Source organism: Haemorhous mexicanus, chromosome 11, assembly GCF_027477595.1.
Source record: "Haemorhous mexicanus isolate bHaeMex1 chromosome 11, bHaeMex1.pri, whole genome shotgun sequence".
NCBI classification, from domain to species: Eukaryota; Metazoa; Chordata; class Aves; order Passeriformes; family Fringillidae; genus Haemorhous; species Haemorhous mexicanus.
This window is the reverse complement of record NC_082351.1, coordinates 22,985,352-23,011,471: the sequence shown is the minus strand read 5'-3', so window position 1 is coordinate 23,011,471 and position 26,120 is coordinate 22,985,352. Positions and strand designations below refer to the sequence as shown.

General features: G+C 49.4%; 1 protein-coding gene across 1 annotated transcript in view; it reads right to left on the bottom strand.

The window, feature by feature from the left end:
* Positions 1-26,120, bottom strand: part of ITPR1 (inositol 1,4,5-trisphosphate receptor type 1) — a 163,560-nt gene that overhangs the window by 27,063 nt on the left and 110,377 nt on the right. The window contains exons 41-49 of the mRNA XM_059856856.1: positions 15,580-15,760; positions 14,736-14,989; positions 10,788-10,988; positions 9,548-9,658; positions 8,163-8,258; positions 7,599-7,721; positions 6,523-6,627; positions 5,417-5,609; positions 2,213-2,335 (exon numbers count right to left, since the gene is read on the bottom strand). Of these exons, the coding sequence (XP_059712839.1) occupies positions 2,213-2,335; positions 5,417-5,609; positions 6,523-6,627; positions 7,599-7,721; positions 8,163-8,258; positions 9,548-9,658; positions 10,788-10,988; positions 14,736-14,989; positions 15,580-15,760 (1,387 nt within the window). The remainder of the gene's footprint in view (positions 1-2,212; positions 2,336-5,416; positions 5,610-6,522; positions 6,628-7,598; positions 7,722-8,162; positions 8,259-9,547; positions 9,659-10,787; positions 10,989-14,735; positions 14,990-15,579; positions 15,761-26,120) is intronic.

Sequence of the window (26,120 nt, the reverse complement as noted above, 5' to 3'; positions counted from 1 at the left end):
AAAAATGCAAGATCCCCCAAATTCCACAGCACTCTGCAGCCCTTCTGCAAGCACGTCCTCACAGAACTTGTGTCTGACTGGCAAGATCCTCACCCAGGGCTTTTTCCCCCTGCTCCCAAATTCAGGCAGCTTAGGAAATATTACTCTCATCTGACTACCACGAGCAGCCATTTAATCTTGTTCCAAATCACTGCAGATTAATAAAGACAGCAGAGGATGGATGGAAATTAAAAGTTAATAAGCGTAAAGTTGAACAGCTGTTTTGGCTGCCCGGGGGGAGTCTGGGCTCTGGAGCTGTCACACAGCACAAGGTGCAGAGCTGGGAATGGAGTCACTGGGTGGGAACCAGCAACAGCATGGGGAGGGACAGAGGAAACGTGCAGCAGCTTATTTAGGAACGACTCATCTAAAATCTCAGTAAGATTTAGTGGGAATTCATTTGCTTTCAGGAGTTGCAGCAGCTCCCGGCAGGCCTGAAGAAACACCTGGAGTGAGTGAGGCTCTCAGGTGCTCCCTGGAACACCCAGGCTGCCCAGCAGCACCAGGAGGGCAGTGCCAGGACCTCCTGGGACCCAGCTGTGCCACCTCAGGGCAGAGCAGGGCCACAGGCTCCCCTCTCCTTCCCAGGGACAGAGGGGGGAGCAGTGTCCTTGTCCTGGCACACAGAGCTAAGGGTGGTCACTGCTCAGCTGCTGCACCCACCCTGACCCCAGAGCCTTGCTGGAGCACAGGGACTCCCTGCACAGGAGGAACATGCAACCAGCAGGGACTTCTGCCTGTCTCTGGAATTCTCACCATTCCAGTACCAAATTCCGGGCATCCAGTTTTGTTTCTGCTCCTCAAGTCAGAAGTTTTACAGCTTCTGCTACTGTCAGATGCTCATCAGCTGCTCAGTTCACCGTGTCTGAGCAATTCAAGACACTGACAACTTCCCCCAAACAGTCTGTTTGGAAGAGACTTTTTTTTGAAGCTAAATATAAGATACACATGTATTTATTTATTTTACTTTTTGGATTCTAACTAGGATAGGAAGAGGTTTTCTCAAAATGTTACCTGATAAATAAAGAATTTCAAATATGTAGGGTAGGGCACCTTCAAAATGCCAAGGGATCCCCCCCACAGCCTTGCAGTTTGTAATCTCAGGGAACTCATTTAAGCAGCAGCCTTCCTGGCAGCCATAAATTCACTGCTTTTAACTTGGGATCTTTGCTACTAGAAACAGAAATTCAGTTGCTCTTTGGGCTTCTCAGAACCTTCCAGCCAGGATCTGGGTTGTCCCCACTCTGGGTGTGACACTGAGGAGCAGCAGCTGCAGCCACAGCCTGGTGGTCCTGATGGCAGAAGGTGAAACTGTTCTCTTCCCCCTCTCAGGACCCCTGGAATTTGATCTAAAATATTCCTCTGACAGGCTTTTTCAGGATGCAAACCCCCTACACACAAGGAAGAAGCTCCTGAGCAGGCATTCCCATCCCTCTGCAAGCGATGCATGTGGCACTGCTGAGAGCATCCCTGCAGATTGCCCAGGGCAGGACCCCAGCCCTGCCCTGCCAGGGTGCAGCTCTGGGGAGAGGCTGCATCTGCTCAGTGTCACTGAGCTGGCTCTGAGAGCCACCAGGGACCTGGCACTGTGCAATCCCTGCCAGCCCAGGACTGGAGGCAGGAATGTGGCACCCTGCTCCCTGTGGCAATGCTCTGCTCCCCACACCCCTGGGGCAGGCAGTGCCAGAGGGGCTCCTCTCCCTCATCCTCCACGGATTCCTGCTGGTCACTGCTCCCCCTGGCAAGGCAGGACATTGTCACCCACCCCAGCACTCACAGCCCCCCTGGAGCACCAGGAAAAGTGTCTGGAAAATGCCATTAATAAACTGCAAGCTCAAGGAAAACAACACATTCAACATTTCACCTATTTTTAGCTCAATCCTTAATTGCAGGACTTGAAGCTAAAGAAGAACAGTCGAGCAATTAAAGGAGGATGTTTGTCTCAGGTAATTTTTTCCCCTAGGAAAAAGCATGGCTCTACATTTTCCTTAAAAACGTCTCAAGAAAGAGTAAGAGAACAGCAAACTTTAAAACAAGGCAATGTAAAAAGCCAAATTCTGTTCTCCTACCCCCACTGATGTAAACAGCAGTGCACAGACACGAGTGGGGAGAGCAGAATTTGGCTCATTACACCTTATTTGCTCACATGTTTTTTTAGGTTAAATATCAGTACCTCCTCGAATTCCCTTGAATGGGTAGAAAAATGCCACGAGCAGGTTCATGAGGACAGCCAGGTTGAAGGAAATGCTGCTCCAGAAGGACATGTTCCGAGCACACCAGTACAGGAAAGGCTGAGCTGGAAGAGAGAAAATGGTTTCTTTTTAATGGAGGGTTTAGTAAAAATAAGAGGTCTCTATAAAAAAAAAAAAATATCACCACCAAAACAACTTTGTTTTCAGTTTGCCCAAAAGCACAGCATCAAAAGTGATAATATTAATGGCTTATTCTGAAGTTTTTTTAATTATCCTTTATCTTGGGGGCCCTTCAAGTTTCCTAGATGGTGTTTTAAGGCAAAGGATCCCTGTTTCCAACATGGTTTGGCAGCAGCAGAAGAACAAGCTGAGGAACTGCAGAGATCAAGCACTTGAGGCTTCCCCTAATAACATACTTTGTACTCAGAGTCACAGCAAGAACAGTTTGGAGGAGGAAAATGAGCTCCAGCCCCATCCCCCTGTGTTCTGCTGCTGCCAGCAGCTCACCTGCACCAGGCAGTGCCACCTGCAAATTCACTTTCTGCTGAGAACAGCCCAAAACAGCCCCAGAATAAACAGGGGGTGAAGCTCCCTGGCCTTCCCTCTGCCCCGGGGGCAGAGGACTCAGCACATCTGCCCAGAGCTCAGTGTACAACCAACAGCACATTTAAATCCTTAATGGTACCCAGAAACACTTCTCAAAAAGACTCCTAATTTTAATAATCCCTGCAGCCAGAACCAAGAGGCAGAAAGCAGAAAGATTCCTTTGCTGAAGTGGTCGTGCACCCAACAAAGCTGCCTTGCAGTAATTCCCTCTGCATCCAGGCAAAATCCCCCTGATTTTGGCTCCTGCAGGCTGACTGCCCAGCAAACTGAGTCCTGAAATCTAGAGCAGTGAAAGAAATCCATTTAAAATGCTCTCAAAGAGAAAGGACTGGTTTGCCCTGGTGGAAAGAGGCAGTTTAGATATCACAGAGTAAAGAAAAAACTCCCAGTAAAATTTAGGAAGAAGCTGAAAATGCAGACTTTGGGCTAAATAATAATTTATATCATGCAGGAGTTCTGAGCCTTGCAGTAGCCACCACCTCTCCCCAGAAAATCCCCTCCTCTAACACCCCCAGCTAACAAAGGGGTAAAGAATTCCACATCATCTCTCCATGTTCTCAATTTCCTTTTAACTGGGAGAATGTGTAACCAGGTTTAATTTATTTATATGGGATTCTATAAGGGTGATTATAAAGGTCCAGGTTTAATTTGAAACCTTCCTTTGGTGATGGACACTGACTCTCTGTCTGCCTGGTGCTTCTGCCTGCCTTTGGCAGCTCATTTGCATTCTTAATTAACAATTAAGAGACTTCTGGTGCTCAGATTATGGGCCAGCACCATGAGCTGAAGGCAGAAGTACATGGATCTTTATTTTAGAAGTCTTTTTGAGGGTTGAATAGACTCTAACTGGCATCACGTGAGCACACACAGCACTGCCAGAGGTCACAGCTCCAACACAAACTACTGAAAATGGGAGAAACAACTCTACAAATGCAAAAAAATCACAGGACAGACAAGACCTGGATATTAGAGACAGAATAAATGATCCCAGTTTTTGAAAGGAAAGAAAAATAGAAATATTCTCCACTTCTGCAGGTGGATCTTGGCTAATTTGTGGCCTGTTGTTAATGATGGATGCCTCCACAGCTTGCTTGGAGACTGACTCGAAGAAAAGTGACTCAAACAACAAAATCTAACAGAATACATGGATGCTGCTGAAATTGCAATTTGTTTAGGATGTCACACTCCCAGATTTCCTGCAGAGCTCTCAGATTTTTGGAAGCAGTCCCAAGAGGGGGTTCCAGAGCAGTCCCTGCACTAAAGCTGGAGTGGGGCTGGTGCAGGGGAGGGAGCAGCAGGGCTCTCAGATGGCAGAGGCTGAGTCCAGCAGGAAGGAGCTGCCTTAGCTCACACTTCACAGGGTCACTGCTGCTCAGTTCTCAGCACTGCCCACTGAGCCTCAGCTGCAGCACTCAGCCTTCAGGTGAACAAGAACAAAAATATTAAGCAAATGAACTCAAAGGTTTACTGGGGGATGTGGTGGCACTCTGTGAATTAAAATATAATTTTAAGGGATTTCCCAGCTGCCAGTTGGAACCTTAGAGGGAAAATCAGTGCTTGAAAGCACCTGTGCTCAGACATTTTAGCACCACAGGGATGGAAAGGACTTATCAACCTGTCAGCCAGTCTGCTTGCCAAAAAAGGATGAATTCTACTTTACAATTGCTCAGAAATCCATCTTTAACTTGTTCTTGAACATCTCCATCCCTAGAGGTGCCATAAGTCTACAGAGTCTTTGCAGCTGGAAAAGACCTTTAGAGTCCAACCTTTACAATGTCCAACCTTGCTGCATTCCCCAGCCTTACTCCCCCCTGCATCCAGCACAGGGCACTGCTCTCCTCAGCTGGGTCCTCCCTGAATCCCTCTCATTTCAGCTACTCCTCCACACATTCTCTCCTTCCTGCTGGCTCTCAAAAAGGATGAGCTCTTCTGCTCCTTCCCTCTGTGCCCTGGATGCCCTCCAGAGGGTCCCTGCTGCCCCAGCATCCAGCCTGCCTTTATCCCAGCACCGTGCAGGGGAGCAGCCCTGGCAGACCATTCCTGAGGATGGTCACACTGGGGAACCACCTGCTGCTCAGCCAAGGCTTCAAATCCCAAAACCCTGAGAGGAAGAGTGGATTTGTTTATACAAACAAGTTGTGGGTTTGCTGGTAGATAAAACTAGTCCTGGGAGATAAAAGAAATCATGGGAAGGATTTTACTGATTGATGAATGGAAAAAGATATTTGCTTTTAGAAATAAACTTTAGGTTTGCTGATAAACGAAATGAGACATTGAAAGATGAAAGAAACAATGGGGAAGAAAAACTCTTAAATTCTGTAAGAATTAAAAATTAAAAGAGAGGGTTATATTATACATTAGAGGGAACTTTTCAGTATCAGGTGTATTGGGGGAGTTTGTATTTTTTAAGTATTTTAGTTCATGGGGACAGAGAAGGGAAATGAGGCTGGGAAATTGGGATAAAAAGGAGGCTGCATCTTCCAAAAACTGGAGAGGTTTCAGGGAAATGTTCTATGGCTTCTCTCTTTACTGGAATAAAGCCTCAGCGCTCCGCCCCACGAGGAGCAGCACTGACCCACCTCGCAGTTTCTTCTGCCAGTTCATCTCGTTGAAGAGGTCCTCAGACTTGAGGAAGAAGTCGTTGATCTTGCTGCCCTGCTCGTCCCTCTCCGTGGTGTAGTAGATGCGCAGCTTGGACTCCTTGGTGAGGAACTCGCAGATGCTGGGCACGGGGAACACGATCTGCTCCATGGTGCGGTCCGACCTGACAATCTGCACAGCGGCCTCGTCAGCCCTTCTGAATCCTCCTATTGCTTGGCTTTCTGCCTGTTTTGCTCCCCCTTTCAAACCAGCACACACATTTCCAAGGAACAGCAGCTTGACACAGATTGTATTTAATTTACCTTTCAGAGCAGGCTTACAGTTAGCTCCAGGACTGTAATTTCTATGCAGGGGTCTTATTCTGGCAGTACTGGTCTTAGCTGGGATTTCCAAGGGGCCCAGAGAGCCCCACATCAAAGATGGGATTGAGTTCAGAGCAATGTGGTGGCCCAATTCAAGAACGTTGGCAAATTTGAGCCAAATTTGGGCAAGTACAAGGAATAACAGTTACATCTGTATTGCTTACTACAGAATTTTGGGAAGTCACAGAACCATGGACTGGTTTGGGCTGGAAGGACCTTAAAGCCCATCCAGTGCCACCCCTGCCATGGGCAAGGACACCTTCCAGTGTCCCAGGCTGCTCCAAGCTCTGTCCAACCTGGCCTGGGACACCTCCAGGGATAGGGAAGCCACAGCTCCTCCAGGACATCTCCAGATCTGTGAACATTTTACTTTTATAAAGCTCTTAGATGGCACACGAGGCCAAACTGTCATTTGAATCCAGAAAGAGTGGCAAAAAGCTATCACAAACTTTCTGGATTCAGCAACAGCACCGGCCAAAATGTAACAGAAGTGAAGCCACACTTCCTGCTGCCAAGAGAGCTCTGCTCAGCTCCATCCCCGAGCCCACACATGACAGCTCAGGAATAGCTCCCCCCGCCACTGCCAGGGAATTAAATAAATAACTCTCTCTGCATGCTCTGTAGCAGAGACAACAGTCCACACACAGGCAGGCAGAGCCCTGGCAGCACCATGAATACTGCCCTGGGGCTGCCCTCTCCGGGCTCAGCCCGGGGTTCCCTACCTCGATCTGGGCCGTGTGCTTGGCGTAGAACTCCAGCGCCTCGTCCCCCTCGATCTGACCCCCTGGCTTCAGCATGTTCTGCAGCTCTTTGTTGTGACGAGCCAACTAAAATAAAGGAATGCACAGGGAGTGGGAGACACCAGATGTCTCTCTGTGATATTAAATTTCTGATTTTTGGCATAAAAAAAGAAATAGTACGCAGTCAGCTGCTAGGAAAGGGCAAAGTTGACAGAAGGCTTGTTCTGTTCCAACCAGACACCCTGCAGCTCTATTTTGGGAGCAAGTCAGAATGATTCAAATATGTATTTCTTTAATGCCAGTGTTGTACTCCTCTTCTCCCCATCCTCTCCCACCCTTTGCCTGGAATCTTTCTGATAACACAGAAATTCACATTCAGTCTGTCCTACACCACCCCAACCCAAAGGTGTGCTCATCACCCAAAGGTCCAGGCAGGGACAGAGAGAAAATGTGCATCAACTGAGCAGCAGATGTACAGAGCACTGCTCCCAAAATGCTGCTGGATGCTCCAAATTCATCCTGCAGCACAGTGAGGGTCTGTCTGCTCTGATGCTGGAGGAACAAGAAGTCTCTAACGCAGTGAGAGATGTAGCACCAATATATTAGGTAGATTTAGACACAGTTTTCTCCTCTTTGGTTTTTTGCCTTTCAAACTCACATTGTATCAACACAATGGCTCTGCTTGGCTCCAGCAGAGAGAGAATGTGGCAAGGACCGAGATTTCTGATTACACTTTAATTGATCTGTGAGCAGAATTTCTTTGGGAGTATAAAGTAACCTTTGATACAGCTGAAAAATAATACACTGCTGCTGAGTGCTGCCAGGAATTGAGCCACGTGTCCTCAGGAACTCAGTCCAGAGCCTGCCTGCTTCCCACGATAAAAGAAAATTCCCAAAATTTTCTTGTATTAAACTATTTTTGTTTCTGATTAAAATTAGGATTTGCTCTGATAACAGGAGAATGTGCAGTGAGTCTGCCTCAGTGATGAGCCATGAAAACAGTTCCAGGGAGAAGCAGAGTGGCTTTTCCCAGTTTGGGACTCGTGGGGGAACTCTACCTGATGAGCCAAGATATAAATGTTGTGTCCCACGTTCCTCGGAGATGCAGCAACATCCTCCCCGTTCTCTCCATCCTCAAACTCCACTTCTCCCTGCAGATAAGCCTTCTTGATCACTTCCACCTGGAGAAGGAGACAGGCAAGGAGAGAGGGTTCAGGCAAAGGGTGGAAGCTGCTGAGGGCAGCACAGCCCTGGATGGGAATGGAGCAGAGCAGGGACATTCAAAGGGAGCTCAGTGGATAGGTCAGCATAAACTGAACTCAGCTCCAGCCCAGCTCACTGGCTCACCCAAGTGAACCTCAGGTTTCCCTGAAGGTAACACATTCCAGGCCACCCTCTCTGCACCTGCATCAAGCTCTGAGCTCAGCTCCAATGCAGCCCCGAGCACTGGGATCAGTCAATGGTGCCTGGATCTCCTGCTTGTGTCTGACCAGCTCACACATGAACCAGCCCCAAAACCCTGCCAGGGCTCACTGGACAGCTCTGGGGCCACAAGGGTGGTCACTTCTCTGTCTCCTGGGCAAATGAAGAGCCAGGAGCTGGGGAGGGGTCCCAGGACTCACCAGCTCCTTGGGCCTCATGTTGTAGAGAATCCTCTCTGCGTTCTCACTGTCGTGCCTGCTCTCCATGATGGCCAGGAGCAGCTTGGAAGCATTGTTCTGAGGGCAGGGAAAAGCAATGGAATCACTGCCACGAGCCAAAAATTGAGTGTACCCAGCCTGAGTGGCACCACTGTGCTGCTAGAAGGGCTGCAGGGACACGGGTCCCACAGGCAGCAGCCACTGCAGGCAGAGTGTGCCAGCCAGCCCAGGGCTCTCACAGCCTCACCTCACCAAGCCCTCCCTCTCCTCTCATTACTGACCTACACAACTTAACAGATATTTTAGCAGTTTATTCCCCAAATCCTACTCATTGAAAGACATCAAATTAACCCCAGCCAAGGTTTAAATTTCTAAACATGCTGCTGTTTTCATGCTCGTGTTGTTTTGTTTTGATTTAAGGATACTGCAGCATCACCACAAGCTCTGAGCTCCCAAATGGTGCAGCTCAGCTCTGCTGAAGATGCTGCTGATTAAATCAAGGGACAGCCAGGGCTGAAGACACAGATGTGCTTTGCTGCTTTTAACTGAAGTCACTCTGCAGTCTGCTCACGCCAAGGAACACAGGGAGGAAATGGGAAACCACCACAAGGCACCAGACTACTTTAATACGAACAATTAAGATTAAAATCCATCATGCCTGACAATAAAACCCAATAAAAGTATTTAATTTTGAAGTATAACGCTAATCGAGTCTAAAAGCATTTTTTATTTACAATAATAAAAAACCCACATTACCCATAATAATGGTGTGAGTGGGCAACGGAAAACAAGGAGACACTGCAGTGTCAGGCAGGGCAATAAGTCAGAAAGGAAATATTTCTCAAGCACAGGCTGAAGCAAGAGTGCTCTGGGACTGCTGTTGCTAGAGGGGAACCTGCTCCTGTGTTTTTGTGTTTTGAAAGCAGCAGCAGGGCTAATTATTTCAGCATTAATATGGACAGCCATAAAGAATTGTTGATTTAATGTCAACCTATTAAACAACACCAATAAAGTGTTAGGAAAGTAGTTGCAACATGAGAAATTTCACTTCCACTGTCCATGTAAAAGCTTGGCAACAATGGCAGAGTTTTCATCAGCTTTAGATTTTTTACAGGAAGTGATTTTAGGATTCCTCAGCATATGCTGACTGCCTGCATCCCCCATGTGAGAACTGGTGGCTCCATGTCATCATTTAAAAGATGAAATACCTGTGACAAACAATCTTTGGGCACTGCCTGCAGCTCACTGATGTGTATAATTTTTGGGCACTGATGACTATTGGGATATAACAAACACCCACATCATTTTAACAGTAAAATCACATTTTATCCCACTGTTAACGTGCCTCACACAGAGCATTCACTTGCCTTCAGCTCCAACACGAGGTCCATCCTCTTCTTTCCCAGAGGGTTGATGTCATTGAGAATTAATGCTGTGATGATGTCAATGCCGTTGGACTCGTGGGTAGCAATGCAGTTCTGTCCAAAGAAAAGTCATCAGGCTTCACTAATTGCCTGCACTACAAGCACAGCCCGGGCTGGTGACCCCTCCAGAGCAGCAGAGTCCCCTCTGTCATCACCTCGTGGGCTGCCCGAGCTGGAAAACTGCACACAGAGCTCCAGGCAGGGCAACAACAAAAGATTTAAGGCATTTTGTTCCAAGCTTTTCCTCTCCTCAGCCATGGTCCTGCTGGAGCCCCTGGCCTCAGGAAGCAGGAGAACCACAGCTGATAAATGAAGCATTTCCATGCCAAAGCTGCAGGCTGGAGGAACAGTGCTTTACTGAGATTAGGGAGAGTTTTCTTTATTATAAATGTGCCAATCAACACCTACTTCAGTGCTGTCTGCACAAAGAAAGGGAATTTCCATAACCTCCTGCCTACCCTTCAGCCCTGCCCTTGGAATGGTCTGTACCTAAACTGCACAAACAGCAGCCTGCTGGCTTCAAAATCCAGAGAGAGATTCCTGCTCTGTCCTTGAACCCCACACCTAGAACACCTGAAGGGTTTTATTCCACCTGACCCAGAGAGCAGAGGGACACTGACAATTCTCCCTGGCATGCACAGCCTCACACATTCTCTTGCAGAGACAAGAAAGAAAAATCACATTCCAGTCTTTCAGGACAATATTATGGTTCAATTAGTAAGGAAATGGAGAGAATAAGTAGAAATTGGCACAGGGTGCCCAGAGCAGCTGTGGTGCCCCTGGATCCCTGGCAGTGCCCAAGGCCAGGCTGGACATTGGGGCTTGGAGCACCTGGGACAGTGGGAGGTGTCCCTGCCATGGCAGGGGTGGCACTGGGTGGGATTTAGGGTCCTCCCAACCCAACCCATTCTGGGATTATATGAAGTACAGCAATTCCCCACTCTCCCTGTCCAGTCTAATGAACCAGATCTTAGCAAAGCAGAAATACTTCTACAGCTTTGAGTGCTTCAGCTCCTCAGAGGGGGCCCTGAGAAAGACAAGTTGATTATGAGAATTTATAAACAAAAAAATTCCTCCAACGTGGGGGGAAATAAGGTGGGCAGTGTTGTAAGACAGCAGCAGGCTAGCAGAGCTGGGGCCCAGGGAGAAAGGAGGATGCATTTCCCAGCTCTGGGTTCATTACCTGGTTCTCGTGGCAGGGCCCCTGACAGTACTCAGTCAGACTTTCCAGTGTCTGGTTGATCAGTGCCACGTTTTTCTCATTTATATACAGACCCAGCAGTCCAAGTCCCCCAGTTGTGCTCCCACAGATGCAGTCCAGGAACTGCAGTGTCTCACACACCAGGTTGTAGTTTGTCTTGTTGTTCTGGCAGCGTAGGAAATTCTGTGAGGAGAGTGTCAAAGCCATGAGGGAGGGAAAAAAACATGCAAAATGCTCTTTGGCTGATAGTATTTATTAAGTTCATCCATCCCCAATTCCACTGCATGGTGGATTGCTCTGGCTCACTGTACAAGCAGATTAAGCCTCTTTCCAGGGCTTATTTGCAACGTGCTGCTCTCCTGAGCAGCTTGTTGGCCTCGTGCTGTCCAGCAGTGCATCCCATGAACAGAGAGATCCATTAGAGCCTGACACACCCAGCACAGCACAGGCACTCTGGGGAGCTCTCTGGAGCCTGGAAGCTTCACTCCACCTGCTGCACTTCCCTGCCCAGCATCACTCAAGGCTCCCTCCTCCCAGACCTCTCTGGATTCCCTGGCTGGGGCCTCACAGCAGCTCCACCTGCACAAGAGGGACCTGAGTGCACACCTGGAAGGAAGGTGCCTTAAAATGGAATTCTCTCCTCTATATTTCTTTCCACATCGTTATTGTGATTCCTGCTTGAAGCTGCTGATTAGGAGCAGCTCCTCTAATGAAAAACCAGATTTGCCACCGTGGATTTAACAGCTTTCTGCTGTTATTTCTCCTATATTACAAACAAAGAAAAGCACCAAACCCACCCAAAACTGAAGGACAGCTAATGAAAACCAATCTCCCAGTGACTCAGATGCTGTTTGCCAGTGCATTCCCAGCAGTGCTGCAAAGATTACCAGCCACTACCACTTGTTTTTCCTTCAAGTTTCAGCAGGAAAACTCTTATTCAGCTTAATTCTAGCAGGTAACAGCAATTCCAGGGTAAAAAAGCCCTCAGAGGAACAGGAGCCATGGAGTATGGAACCAGCAGGGTCTTTCCTGCCAGCCCAGAGAGCAGCACTGTCCCTGGCTGTCTCTGCCTGAGTCAGACTAATGAGTCTTTTAAGGCAAACAGAGAGAGAAATTGCAGATTCAATGGAAGGCAAAGCTAAAAAAGGAAAACGCTGTCTGTGAATGCAGACTAAAGGTGACAGTGATTCAGCACATTTCAGCTGATTGCTCATTTAGTATCCTGACTTCTGATTAACTTGTCAGAATGTAAAAAAGGTTGATCCTACAGAAATTGGAGCTTGTGCCTCCCCTCCAGGAAAAAAAAGCAAAATGAAAGGATAATACCCAAAGTGAGGAAGTAAAAATGCTCCCTGGCTGCTGCACAGCACTTATTCTAATTGCAGCTAAGCTTGTACCTGAGCTGCTTGATCTACAGTCAGTAAGGAGAGAAGAGGAATGAGGCACAAGAGGCAGGAGGACATTGTTAGGCTGAAACAAGGGGAAGGAAAAAATTGTAGAAAACAAACCCCTGCTGCACTGTGAGAAACTGCCCCAGAGAGTGTCTCCTGCTGTTTTAGCCAGGACAGAGTGCACTCTTCATTTTCAGTCCCCCAGAGCACCTGACAGTGGGAACACAGCTCTGCAGTGCTGAGTGTGCCACCCTACTGCTCCCCGTGGGAATGACCCCGGGCTGTGCACCCTGGGACAGACCCTGCACCAGGAGCAGCAGCCACAGGCAGATCCAGCCAGAACACCTGGGAAGCATCCACTGCTCATCCCAGTCCTTGCATTCATCTGGAGAGGGTACTGCAGCTCCTCCAGCCCCACGGAGAGCTGTGGAACAGCATCCACACGGAGCAAACGGGGCTGTACTGGGAAGGGAAGGGCTGCCTGATGCAGAGGGCACAGCACTGCAGCTGCCTGAGCCCCCAGAGACCTCCTCCTCCTCCAAAGCACAGCAGCTCCTCCAGCATGACTGGCACCGCCCTGTGTTTGCCCATCAGCTGCCAACAGCCTGGAAAGGCTCGGGGTGCCCAGCACACACCTGCACCAAGCAGGTGATCCCAACTCACTCCTCATTCAAATGCAATGTGCAATTCTGGGAGAGCCCTTCAGACAGCGAGTCCTCTGGCACCACTGCAGGGAGCTCAGTTACATGTACCAGCTGCAGACACCAAGATTTTGGAGGATCAGACACTTCTGCCTTCCCTTTGGGGCTGAGGCAGAAGGACAAACCTCGAGGCAGGCAGGCAGAAAGAGGATTACACTGGAAAAGCTGCTCTACCTTCTTTTGTGGTTGTTACAAAGAGAAATCCCTTTTTCTCTCAGAGCTGACTACAACTACCTGCTGTTTGGGAAATGGAATTGTTCAGGACAGAGAAGAGCTCAGGCCAAGTTTCTGCCCTGGCTGGAATTCAAGTGTGCTCCTATAGCTGCGGGTGCCTCGCCAAAGGCAGCAGCGGATCCTGCGCGTGCGGTTTGGAACCGCGCCACGGAACGGCACCGCCAGCGGCAGGAAAATCCTCTGACAAAACACACATCAAAGGGCTCTTTTCCTTCAAAACGAGAGAAAGGCTGATGTATGTAACCTGGACACTCAGAGATGCTCCCAGAAGGCTTCCATGCAGCTGGGATCCCACGTGCTGCCGGGGCATTCCCGCTCAGAGGAAGCGATTTGGCAGCTCTGCAAAGCTCTCACGAAGGGTCCCAGCTCCTGCCGGCCACGGAACAATGGGCAATCAAGGCAATTATTGCTCTTTCCGAGGGCATTTAGCACATTGTACAGTGCCTCACCAGCTCCTCCATCCCAACCCGGCAGCACTGAACAAAAATCATCTGAATTGCAGCCCCTTTGTAATGGGGACCTGCTCTGGGCTCCCTGGAATTGCACAAACACGTCCCAGGGCAGCACAGGACACTGAGGCTGCCAGGACCTTTGGACACTGCCAACTCCAACCCCTGTCATGAGGCAGCTGGAGCAGAGCCTGGCCCGTCCTCTCCACATCCCCCATCAGGTGTTTGCACAGATGGGGAGAGATCCTGAGCCTGCTCTTCTCCAGCCTGACCTCTCCCAGCTCTCCCTGCCCCTCCTTGCCCACCAGATGCCCCAGTCCCATGGTCATCTCTGAGACTCCCTGCTGGACTCAGAACCCAGGACTGGAGCCAGAATTCCAATGGAGTCTGGGGCATCCAGCTTGTTTAGATGCTTCCCATCCCAATTCTCCACCAAGCATAGGACTCCCTCGCTCCAGACCTCACCAGGGTCTCAGGGATGTAGGGTTGGGTGAAGGCCAGTCCTACCAGTAAGGGGCAAACTGAAGGTGGCACTGAGCTCCCTGACCTTCTCCACGCCCTCTGTCACCCAGAGGCTGTGGAATGGCTGTGCCCATTCCACAGCAAACCCACCTCTGCCTATCTCCTCCTGAGTGGATACAACCTAGAAATCCTTCTCATTGCCCTTCATGTCCCTCAGCAGATTCACCTCCAGCTGAGGCTTTCCTGACACCTTCACCAGGTGTTCAACTCTAGCTAGGCACATGAACAGATCCAAGAAAATCCAGGAGAACCTCGTTACTGGAAACTCAATCTTGAAAGTTAATCTTAACATGATTTTTTCTTTCTTTCTTTCTTTCCCTCCCCTCTCAAAAACAAATCACTAACTTGACAGTACCACACCTGCTTGATTTCAACATACACTTTTTAAAAGCCCCAAAAACTGTTGATCCCACCACCTTTTATGGATGCACTTTTCAAAGACCACTGGATAACTGGATTTGCTCGTATCAGCCCAGCAAGGTGTAAGTACATTTTTTTTTGGATTAACATCAAGACCAAAGAGAATAATTGGTCACATAATCCATTTAAAAAGGGGCTGGGTTAGGGATAATGGTGTGGCAGCAGTGAGTGCACGAGGCACCCTGAGCACAGCTGCCCAGAACCAGGCAGTACCTGCAAGTCCCGGTTGTGGTTTTCACAGAGCAGCTGCAGGAAGCGCAGGATGGGCTGCATGATGGAGATGACAGCACTCATCTCCAGCTCATCTTTGCTCTTGTCTGCTGCAGCCTGGGCTCCCTCCCCTGCTGAGTAGTGCTCCTCGGGGTCGGCCTCTCTCCGGTAGGTGTTGTACGCCTTCCGCGTGGCCGCCGACGCCTCCAGCAGCTGGTCCCGCACCTCCTCTGTGATCTGGGACATGGGCTCCCTCACTGCAACACACCAGGACACATCTTCCTTAGGGAGGCTGGATAAGGAGGGACAGGAAATCTGTCCACACGGTCCGCTGGCAGCTTCACCCTCAGGCCCAGCTGATGAGCAGCAGCTCTTGGTGAGTACACTTAGTGTAGGTGAGGGGCTCGTGCCACACTCTGCACCTCATACACCAACCACAGCAGGGTTACAAACCTGGGGATTAATCAGTTAGGGCACACACATCTAGCACGAGCAGGAGTTATGGTAAAAGGACCTGCTTCAGAACAAAATTAGGATTTCTTCACTTATTGTTAGAGAAGGCACTGACCACAACCCACACCTGGGGTTGTTCCTACGGATCAGATTGGGGCAGCTTGTCACGAGACAAGGCAGCAGAGTCTCAGCTCAGAAAGACTTTTCCTCATTTCAATAGCACCACCTCACAAATGGATGAAGAGGGGATGAAGCTCTCGAAATCCTGAGCCAGGGCACCACTGATCTCTGAACTTTGCTCTGTGGGATCAGAGATCAGAGCATTATTGCTTCAATTGAAATGAGTTCAAAACACACTCCCTGTCACTTCAGAAAGGGAATGACTGGGGATTACCTCTTTTCCTGTTGGGGACATCTCTGTCCGAGTCTTCATCTTTCTTTTTGTTTCCTAAGTCACTGGTGTTGACTGTGACAGTTGCCTTGATTTCTTGCTGTGCCACTTTCATGCGATCATAAAAAACCTTAAAGAACTTCTCAGATTTCTTATCTTCCGTCAGTCGGCAGAAGAAGGAATGCTACAAGAGAAAAGGAACAGCATCTGTAGCTCCACACACAGTCTGAATCCAGACAATTCCATCTTTCTGCATTGTGTGGTATCCTGCAGGACTGGGAGCTTCATTAGCTGTCAGTCACCTGGAACTCACAGCAATGGAAACTTGTGAGGCAGCTCCAGTGTCTCAGCTTGGTGAAGTCCCTCATACCAACTTCAAATGCAGGTTTAAAGAGAAGTGAGGGCAATAAATCACACCAGCCTGATACAATTGGGCAGCACACCTCACTCTCGACAAGGGAGATAAGGTAAGTGTCAGGAATTAAAGTAAGGAGAAGGGAATTCCCTATAATTTGATTATCAGTGCAGAAACAATAGGGTATGGGCAAAACACAGAAGAACTGTCCTGCCTTCCCACCCTCAAATCCAAGGGACTGCAACTCACAACAGGCAAAAGCCAACGTTAATCACAGGCCAAAAATGTACAAACAGGGCGATGCCGTGAGGGACATCTCGTGCTGAGTTCCTCCTGCCCTGCCTGCAGCAGCTCCTTAAAACTCCTGGTAGTTCCCACTCCAATATATCTTCAAGTGACAGAAAAACCCAAAGCACTGACTACTTTTAAGAAGGTTTATTACTCTTCTTCTGCACATATGTGCACAGAGACAGAAAGTTCTCCCTAAAATCGAGGAGAATACAAATCATGCACAGGTCAAGAAGGAGCCAACACAGTGAGTGATCAGACAACTCTTGATGAAACCAATATGCTGTTACATAAATCAGGACCAGAGCTTAAACACGACTGAAGGATGAACTTGTAAGTGGGTCACCTTATGCAGAGCATTATGAAATTAGTTAGCATTCTGCAGCGGCTCGCCATCCAACAGCTTTACATGATGAATAGGAATGAAGGCTGATTTATTGAAAAAACAAATTAAAATGGGAACAGCAATATATCCTGCCCGCTCTGCTGAGGAGCACACGGGGCCGTGGCTGCTGCTGCCTTTGATCACTCCAGCAGCTGCACGGAGAACACACGGAGTGACTTTGAACACTCCCAGAGCTGTGCCTTTGATTCCAGGCAGAGCAGGAGTGTGGCTATTTAAAGAACGTGGTCAGTATTCAGGAGATATCCCTCCCACCACTGCAATACCTCCCACCTGCCCTTAGCACCTCAGGTAAACTCTGAAGATGGTGTTGATTGCTGGTGATTAAAAGAGAGGAGGGAAAGGAGAACAACCCAGCACAGACACCCCAAATCCAGTCACAGCAGCATCCCCTCCTGACACCCACCAGAGAGTCCAACAAAGCAGAGCTGCCAGAGCACTGCAGGACGTGCCCTCTGCCCAAACACTGCTGGGCCTGTGACGTGCCCAGGGCAATCTGGGTGCCCAGTTCATTTATTAGCACTGGTACAGTAAAAATAAAATATCCAATCCAAGACTTTGTATCAACAATCTGAATGTTTTCTCACAATGTTTTCCCATGGCTTTAACCTGAACGAGGGCTGACTTAGATTAGGTATATTCAAGAACTTCTTCCCTGTGGAGGGGGTGAGGCTGACCAACAACCCCTCAATAACTGGGGGTTGAGGCAGCCAAGCCTGAACTAACTCTGTGACTTGGTGGTTACAAGGACAGAGAGAGGAAGAGTTTGTATCCAAGGAGCATCTTGGGAATTTCACTCTACAAAGATTACAAACAGTAACAACAACAACAACAATTTACAGATAGCCCAGCAGAAACCACAGGCTCTAGAAAGGCCAAACACTTTTGGAAAAATTTGGCTGTCAGGCAGCGATGGCCATGACCTGGCTGTCACATCTGCAGAGCCCAGACAGGAGGAATTTCCCTGTGCTGAAGGAAAAGCCTTTTGTCTAATGAACCACACTAAAGAAATACCTTTTATGAGAGTAATTACTTCTTGCTGACAGACATGATTTTTGTCGTCTTTTCAAGCTTTTTAACTGAGTTTCCACCGTACTTCAGAGAAAAAGCCCCAAATGAAAGGAGCATTTCCAGTAAAGCTTTTTTTGTGCATGCTGTGCATACACTGAAGGGGTGTCACCAAATGATTGTTTCAGTTTAGGTCAGGATGCCTAACACCTTCACACATATGAATCAACCACATGCCAGCTCCCAAAGATACTGTATTTTAAGAGGTGTGATCTTGCAAGTTGCGCTTGAGCAGGTAACGGGTGGTGATAATTATGACAGAAATCCTAAAATCTTATTTACAGATACAGCCTCCAAGCAGAAAGTGGAGAAATCTCCCTTTTTAAAACGGAAATCGAGTGGCCATTTTAGAGCACCGTCTGCTGGGGTCCTGGCTTGTGTACAGACACCACGGAACCACAGGCTGCTGAAAGAGCAAGCGAGGAGGAACAGCCAACCTCCACACTCCTGTGGGATTTTGAGGAATGGAGCTTTAAACACAGCCCTGACACTGCAGCATCTGACACCAGCCATCCCTGAGGATCCAGTCACCACCACACCAGGGTCTGGGAGCTCCTCAAAACCTGCTGCAGGCAGGGAACTGTGTCCCATAAGGAACCAGCAGGGGCTGTGTCTGGCTGTCCCAGCAGGGAAAAGCTGCCTGAGAGGTGGTGGAGACACAGCTCCATCTGGTACTGGAGACATGGCAGAGAAGGCCAGAGAGGGATTTGTGACAAGGGCATGGAGGGACAGGACACAGGGAGTGGCTTCCCACTGCCAGAGGGCAGGGTTAGATGGAATTTTGGGAAGAAATTCTTCCCTGTGAGGGTGGGGAGGCCCTGGCACAGGGTGCCCAGAGAAACTGTGGCTGCCCCTGGATCCCAGGAAATGTCCAAGGCCAGGCTGGAGCACTCTGGGCTAGGGAAGGTGTCCCTGGCAGGGAATTGGAAGTAGATGATATTTAAGGTCCCTTCCAACCCAAAGCATTCTGGCATTACACATTGTGGAACTGCATTTGATTTCAGCCTTGCATTGCTAATGTCTGTTAGGTCATCAGCCCTGCACAGGAGCCACGGCAGGGCCACAGCAGCCCGGGAGGATTGCCCCATGGACTCAGGCTCAGCAAAGAGCTTTTCAAGTGCCCCCAGCCCAGGGAAGCCCAGCTGATCTCCAGAGCACAGCAACCACAGCTGGATAATGGGATGGTGATTGATTACACAGCCTCAGAAGGAAACACAGACCCACCCCATGTGCCAAGAGTGTCTGACAGGACAGACACTGTGAGCAAGGACATCACCACAGAGCTCTCCATCATTTCTAAGAGGGAGCAACCAGCCTCCACACTGCACAGATGCAGTGATGCACATCAGCACAGTGATGCCTGTGCTGGGCTCTCCTTCCATCCCCGTGGAACAGTGAAGTTTCCCCTTGAAACATTCACTGATGCTCACTGTTTGAAGGGGGTGGAAGGAGAACCCACCTGCAAAGCAGCCACACCACTGCTCCTCCTGACATGCAGATTAAAGCAGCACAGAGCAGATCAACTGATAACACCAGCTACCAGGAAACCTGTGGAATAACTTCCTTTCCTCTCCATCAGCCAACTCTGCTCCTAAGGGATGCCAACCAGAAGCCTCATGCACAGCAGGGCATCCCCCTTGCACCTCTGCCCCTCCAGTGCATCCCCCTGGGCCAAAGGAGGTCAGGAGGTAAATCCCATCATCACCTACGACTTTATCTCCTGGTGCACAGCACAAGTGGCAGAAGAAGAGTTGCAAATCCAGAAATGGATTTCTCTGGAAAAGAAACCAAAGGCCAAGTTCCAATTGCAGGACCTTGACCAGGTACAGCCCTGCCCACCCTGGAGCACCAGCAGCCCCTCAAGCTCCCCCAGTGACTCTGCCTGTTTCATGTGTTTCTTTGAGAAAATAATCCTGTCTTTCTTGAGCAAGTGTCAGAGATGATGAACTGCATCTCCCTATGGTCTGTTCCAGTGGTTAACAACTGTTAGAAACATGTGGTTAAGTTCTTCTTTATGCCCCTAACTTCCAGTCACTGAGGTTTTTTTAAGTCTGTGTCTCTTCTGTAGTGATTCCCAGGAACTTGGTCTCCTCTTCTCTTCTGACTATTTGCATACTCTGTGAAATGTTTTCCTAACGTTTTGTGCTAAGCTGAAAACACCATTTTTGCTCGCTGACTTTTTATTCAGCATTAATATCATTTTCTGTAGTGGGTATTTTTTGGCATGTTCTTAAATATTGCAAATCATTAACAAGCTGGATTGCAGAACCACATTAAAAAAAATCACCAAAGAATGGGCACATTTCCTGGCATTAACATTTAATTCTAAGACCTTTGACATATGTAATATACAAAATTTCTAATGATGAGTGGAAGAGAAGCTCAGCTAACTCCCCAGCAGTTCAGGGGGGTGGGATTATGGAGGCAGGATAACCACAGGGCAGGCAAAAATGCTCCTTAATGTGTCTCTCATACCAGCAGTGGGTAACAAATTGCATTTTAGCCAGCAGAACTGACATCTGTCCTGTGGAGAGTGAAACCACACAGCCCAGCAGTCTGGTACCTTTGTGTGAGGAGTACAAAGGACACACCCAGGTAACTAATCCACTCTAAATGTAACCAATCCACAGCAAACTTAATGATGAGTGAGCTTGTGCCCAGTGAAGGATTGTTAAATGGGGAAAAAAACCCAAACCAGGCAGCAGCTGAAGACAGCTGATTTCGAGCTCCTGCCTCCGAAAGCCTTGGGCTGTGTGTGCTGCCCCTTTCCTGGGAACACCTGTCCCTGCCCTGTCACCTGGCTCTACCCCCGAGTCACGACAGCTCTGCCAGCCAAGAAAAGGAACAAGACCGGGATTGTTTCCCATGGAACAGCTTGACTTTCCACCACAGCCTCGTTCCAGGCTGGGCTGACTGATCCTGGGAGAAGCAGCAGCAAAACCCAGCAGTTTAAGCAAATCCTGGGTTGAGGCAGGCTCTGCCAGCTGTGTTTGCTCCCCACGAGGGGTGGCCTGGCCTGAGGCAGCCTTGGCTGCAGGAGCCACCCCGAGGTTGCCGTCAGCCCACGGAGCTCGGAGCGTTCCCGGGGCCGCACCCTCCCCTGGATGTTTCATCAGCCACCAAGCCCTGCCAGACCATCCCAACGCAGCCCAAAGAATTCCCCAGCAAAACAAGCTTCTGATTACCAAGAAGCCAGGGAAAGCAAAGCCCCGGCAAGCACCTCAGCAATTAAAGCAAGCTGCTTCAACTGCCGTCTCCTTCCCCGTTTCCCTAACGCCGGTGAGCAGAAAACACCCCGGGAACTTGACTTGGCGAGCCAGGGAGACTGCAGAGAGGAAAGTCCCTCCAGAAGGAGGAGAAAGCTCAGTGATCTGGCTTCAACTCAGGACATTTTATTCCAACACTAGAGAGAAATCATTGCAGGGACCTCAGCTCGCCTGGGTTATCCAGCCAGGCTGCCAGCACGAACTAATGCAAAACTTGTGTGCTACTTCATCTCTGCAGGAAGTTTGCCACCCCCAGATGACTTCTTAGAGCTGGACTACTTCAAACAAGCCACATTTTTAAAGGGAACTGCACTAACACAAGCACTGAAATAAGCACAAGTGCCAACCCTCTACATTCTGCCTAAACATATTGCGAGGGCTTCCACTGCAGAGAATTCCAACCTAACTCTGCTTTCAGTCCCTCCTCATTTATTTATTTTAAATATCACTAATCTCTCTCTCTCTCTCTCAATCTCTCGTACATCCTGGCTCGCTGGAGATCCATCACTTTGGGCATGAGTGATGGATATCATTAGTCTTGCATAGCTTAAGGAAATGGCAGCTGAAATATTTCACACTGAACATACTTCACAGTTTGAAATAAACCCCTAAGGAAAATCTGCCAGAACACCTCAATTGCCTGTATTTTTTGCAAACTGTAAAATAAACTTTGTCCTGAAAGCAGAAGGAGGACTTCCCAGCTCTATTTTCCACAAACAAGACGAACTCTCCCTGCCATGGGCATCCACCCTCCACCCTGCACAGCTCTGCTCTTTGCTGGGGCTTCTGCCCACTTATGGGAGAATGCTTTTTGGGGGGTGATGAGTGCACAGAGCCTGACCTGTGGAAACACTTCCCTGTCCCAGCCAGCTTTAAATGAGACCAGCAGCACAACTACAGCAGGAAGAGCCCTTGTATCCTGCATGTTCTCCTACTGCAACACCCCAAATCTTGATGCAACTCAAAGTCATCTCACAGAAGAAAGTGAGAACAAACCTCACACAGAGACAGTTCTCTCACACCCTTCCAGAGCCAGTAGGAGCCCTTGGAAGGATGAGGTGACACTGGAGGAGCCACAGGCACAAACAGCACTGTGGGGTCTGGGCTCACAGATGGCCTTGGGAGCTTGGGAGACTCGGGGTCTGCCTTGCTGTCAGCATGAAGCTGATGTGGGTTCCTCCTGCATCCCTGTGGGAACACACAGGGCTGGGTCACTCAGCTCAGCCATGGCAGAATCATGGATCCCATTCCCCATGGCAGGAGCACGGAGCCCATAGCCCATGGCAGGAAGATGGAGCCCATATCCCATGGCAGGAGCACAGAGCCCATTCCCCATGGCAGGAGCACGGAGCCCATAGCCCATGGCAGGAAGATGGAGCCCATTCCCCATGGCAGGAAGATGGAGCCCATATCCCAAGGCAGGAGCACGGAGCCCATATCCCATGGCAGAATCATAGATCCCATTCCCCATGGCAGGAGCAGGGAGCCCATATCCCATGGCAGAATCATGGAGCCCATTCCCCATGGCAGGAGCAGGGAGCCCATATCCCATGGCAGAATCATAGATCCCATTCCCCCCTGGCAGGAGCAGGGAGCCCATTCCCCATGGCAGGAAGATGGAGCCCATACCCCATGGCAGGAGCACAGAGCCCACTCCCCATGGCAGGAGCACGGAGCCCATAGCCCATGGCAGAATCATAGATCCCATTCCCCATGGCAGGAGCAGGGAGCCCATATCCCATGGCAGGAAGATGGAGCCCATATCCCATGGCAGGAGCACGGAGCCCATAGCCCATGGCAGAATCATAGATCCCATTCCCCATGGCAGGAGCACAGAGCCCACTCCCCATGGCAGGAGCACGGAGCCCATAGCCCATGGCAGAATCATAGATCCCATTCCCCATGGCAGGAGCAGGGAGCCCATATCCCATGGCAGGAAGATGGAGCCCATATCCCATGGCAGGAGCACGGAGCCCATAGCCCATGGCAGAATCATAGATCCCATTCCCCATGGCAGGAGCACGGAGCCCATTCCCCATGGCAGGAGCAGGGAGCCCATTCCCCACTGAACCGGCAAGTGCTGCGTAGGTGTGAGAAACAAGGAAGTCTGCAGACTCCCCAAAAGAAAAAAAAAAAAGTGTAAGATCTCCTTGAGAGACAGAGGAATTAAAGAAAACCATAGCAACAAGTCAGTCCACCTACCCAAACCACCCACCCACCACCAGTTTCATTTGCTGACGCACTTCAAAAACAAGCTGGCTCCTACCCGCTCTGGAAGGTGAGCAAGCCCTGAGAGCTCATTAAATTCCCTTCTCAGCTACTCTTGTGTGCCTGCAGCTAGTGAGCAAGTGGGATATAAATAGAAGTTATATAACAGCGCTTTGTTGATTCCTGTGCTTACCAAAAAAAAGGCAGCATGACCTTGTTTTGCTGAATAGCTTTGCCTCTGCCTGCTCCGGGAGGACTTGAATCCTGCTAGGGATCATCTTGAAAGTTTATGTTGGACCTGGATCCCATGGAGAGGAATTGGGAGAATTAGTGACTTACCTCCCTGCTCGCTCCTTGCAGGACCAGGATCCCAGTGGAATGCTGAGAGGAGTGCCACACAGGAGGTGGTACCCAGCCATGAACACCACGGGGCCACCAAGGCACAGCTGAACCCTGAGGTAGAGCCTCTTCTCCTTTTTTTCCACCTACACTGCTCAACCACACAGATGGGCACCTCAGAATCCAGCAGAAAACTTCCCTTTAGGAAAAAGGCTGGAGGATGTTCTGCTCCAGGAATACTGATGGCCCAATCACACCTCAGGAAGCAGCAGGAGCTGCAGCTCAGGAGCAAAGACCAGGTGCTATCGCTACCATCTCACCTCACCCAGCCTCAGCCTCACCTGGGCATCCCAGTGCCCTGAATGAAAATGCAATCTCCCCTGCAGGAAGGATTCCTCACACTGCATATCAGGGGGGCTGGGTTGTTTTGAACATGGTGGTACAAAACAGCTGAGGGACACTGAGACTCCACTGTGCTAAATACATCAAAATACATGAGGAGAAGATGGGTGTGCTCCACAGGCTTTGCTCCTGTCTCCTTACGTGCTGTGGAGCTGCAGAGCATCAGGACAGAGGTTCCTCATGGCTACTGCAGGGCCTGTGCCTTCTTTGGAAGGCAACTCCACTGTCAAGGAGGTCAGGATTTGCACAAGGTTTCCTTCTGGAGAGGGCTCTTTCAGAAAAGGACAAGATCTCTGCCCACAGTTGATGATGCAGGTCCTTATCAACAGGTTTTTTAATGTCATGTTCATGACATAATCAGAATTTTTTTTTAAAAAATGGTGTATTTTATCTTGAGTAAAAGCACATTAAAACAGTGAAAGACACAGGCAGGTGATTGTTTAACACGTGCCAAGAGATTGCTGGTTGTGCACTGGTTTCCTAAACAGGTACCATTAAAACAAGGTAAAAAAAGAAAAACATCCTCTATCACAGAACTCTGTCTGTTAGAAGCAAACAGACAATTTAATACTTGTTTTATCAAAGATCAAAAGTTTTCAAGTGTTATTTACAGAAGTTTAGTGACCCAAAGACATTCTTGCCTCTGCAGACTTTGCCACTGCATACAACTGCCTGTGCTCAGTGATATCTATGACTGCTGCAAATCTTGCAAGAAATAAATCTGATTTTAGAAGTCTAAACCACAAATTAAATCACTATTGTGTCACTAAGCCAACATTTTACCCCACCAGTTCTTCTGTAACGTTTTGCAGAGCTTTCCCCCCATTTTGCAGGGCAGTTGCAGCCACATAAAAAAAGAAACAAAGTGTTCCTGCAACTGAATAGGACATTTTGGTCACAGTACTTCACAGCCAGGGCTACAATGAGCTCAAGGACATAAATTTGTCTTGAAGTCTCTGCTCTCTCAATCCCAAGGGCTGTGACTGACCAGCACCAGTGGCTGGTACCCCCAGCTCTGGGATTCCCTGTGTCCCCCAAGTGCCAGAAACACAAAGAACTGGATAGCTCTGGATTCAATTCCTTTTGTGCATCAATCCTGCAATTATGTAATAACTATCAATCATCTCTGGACAGTCAGAGGCACAGAAAGGAGACCACAATTCACTCTGGTGGAGTTTCCTCGCTGGTGGCAACGCATGAGGAGAAATGTTGAGAAACGTCAACGGAGTCCAAGTATGGAGCAAGACCAGGTTGGGATGGGAGAGTGGTGTGAGTCCAGAATTCCCTACCAAACCTGACTGATGAGGAGCTGGCTGCTGAGATTTCTGTACCCATGGCACCTCTTCCAGGGACAGCACAGCCACAGCCCCCAGCCCCAGGGGGCACACAAGGGAGGACACATGGATCTGCTCAACCAAAGAGCTCTGGAAGCTCAAACAGCTCAACGCCTCAAGCTTTTTGCACTGCCACATCTCAAAGGAGCCTCACACACCCTGCTAAGCTCCAAGCCACCACTGCACAGAGCACTGATTCACTGCTGCCATGCTGTGATGGAGGCACAACTCTCCACCACCATCTCATTGGTGCTGTCTCGAGTCAGGGTGGCCCCTGGTCCCCATCCCATACCCAGCTGCCGGGGGACAGAGCTGTGCAGCACATCCCACCTTCATCCTCTGCAAAGAGCAGCAACTCTGCTCCACTGCCTTAAAGCCAGGAGCAAATCCCACTTCCTGAAAAAAATCACCTTTTCCTTGTGTGCCAACTCTGATCACCCCACCCTCTGTGACTGCAGCCCGTCTCAGGGACAGCAGTGGACAAAGGGGAACTGAGGCACCACCACTCTGAAGTGGCAGAGGTGCATTGTGTCACCTTGGGGCAGCACTTAAACACTGCCTGCAACAACCAATGTCTTCAACCTCATTTCACCTTCCCCTGCTGAAAGCACCAACATGTGCGTGTGGGTAATTTGTCACGCAGGCTGACTTTTGAGAAGATCCCTAATTAAGGGAGCAGAGTCTCCATGGAGAGGCGTTATGTAAGGGCCTTTACTTGCCATTAACTTCCACCGACCAAGGGAAGCCGAAACTCGGCCGAGGTGAGGCACAGCAATGGCACATGGGATTTTTATTTAGCAGATGAGAGAGGAGCGTTGCAGGACAAGTCCTCAGCAATTTCCTGCACTGTCACTCACTCACTGTACCAGCCTGGCCCTGCT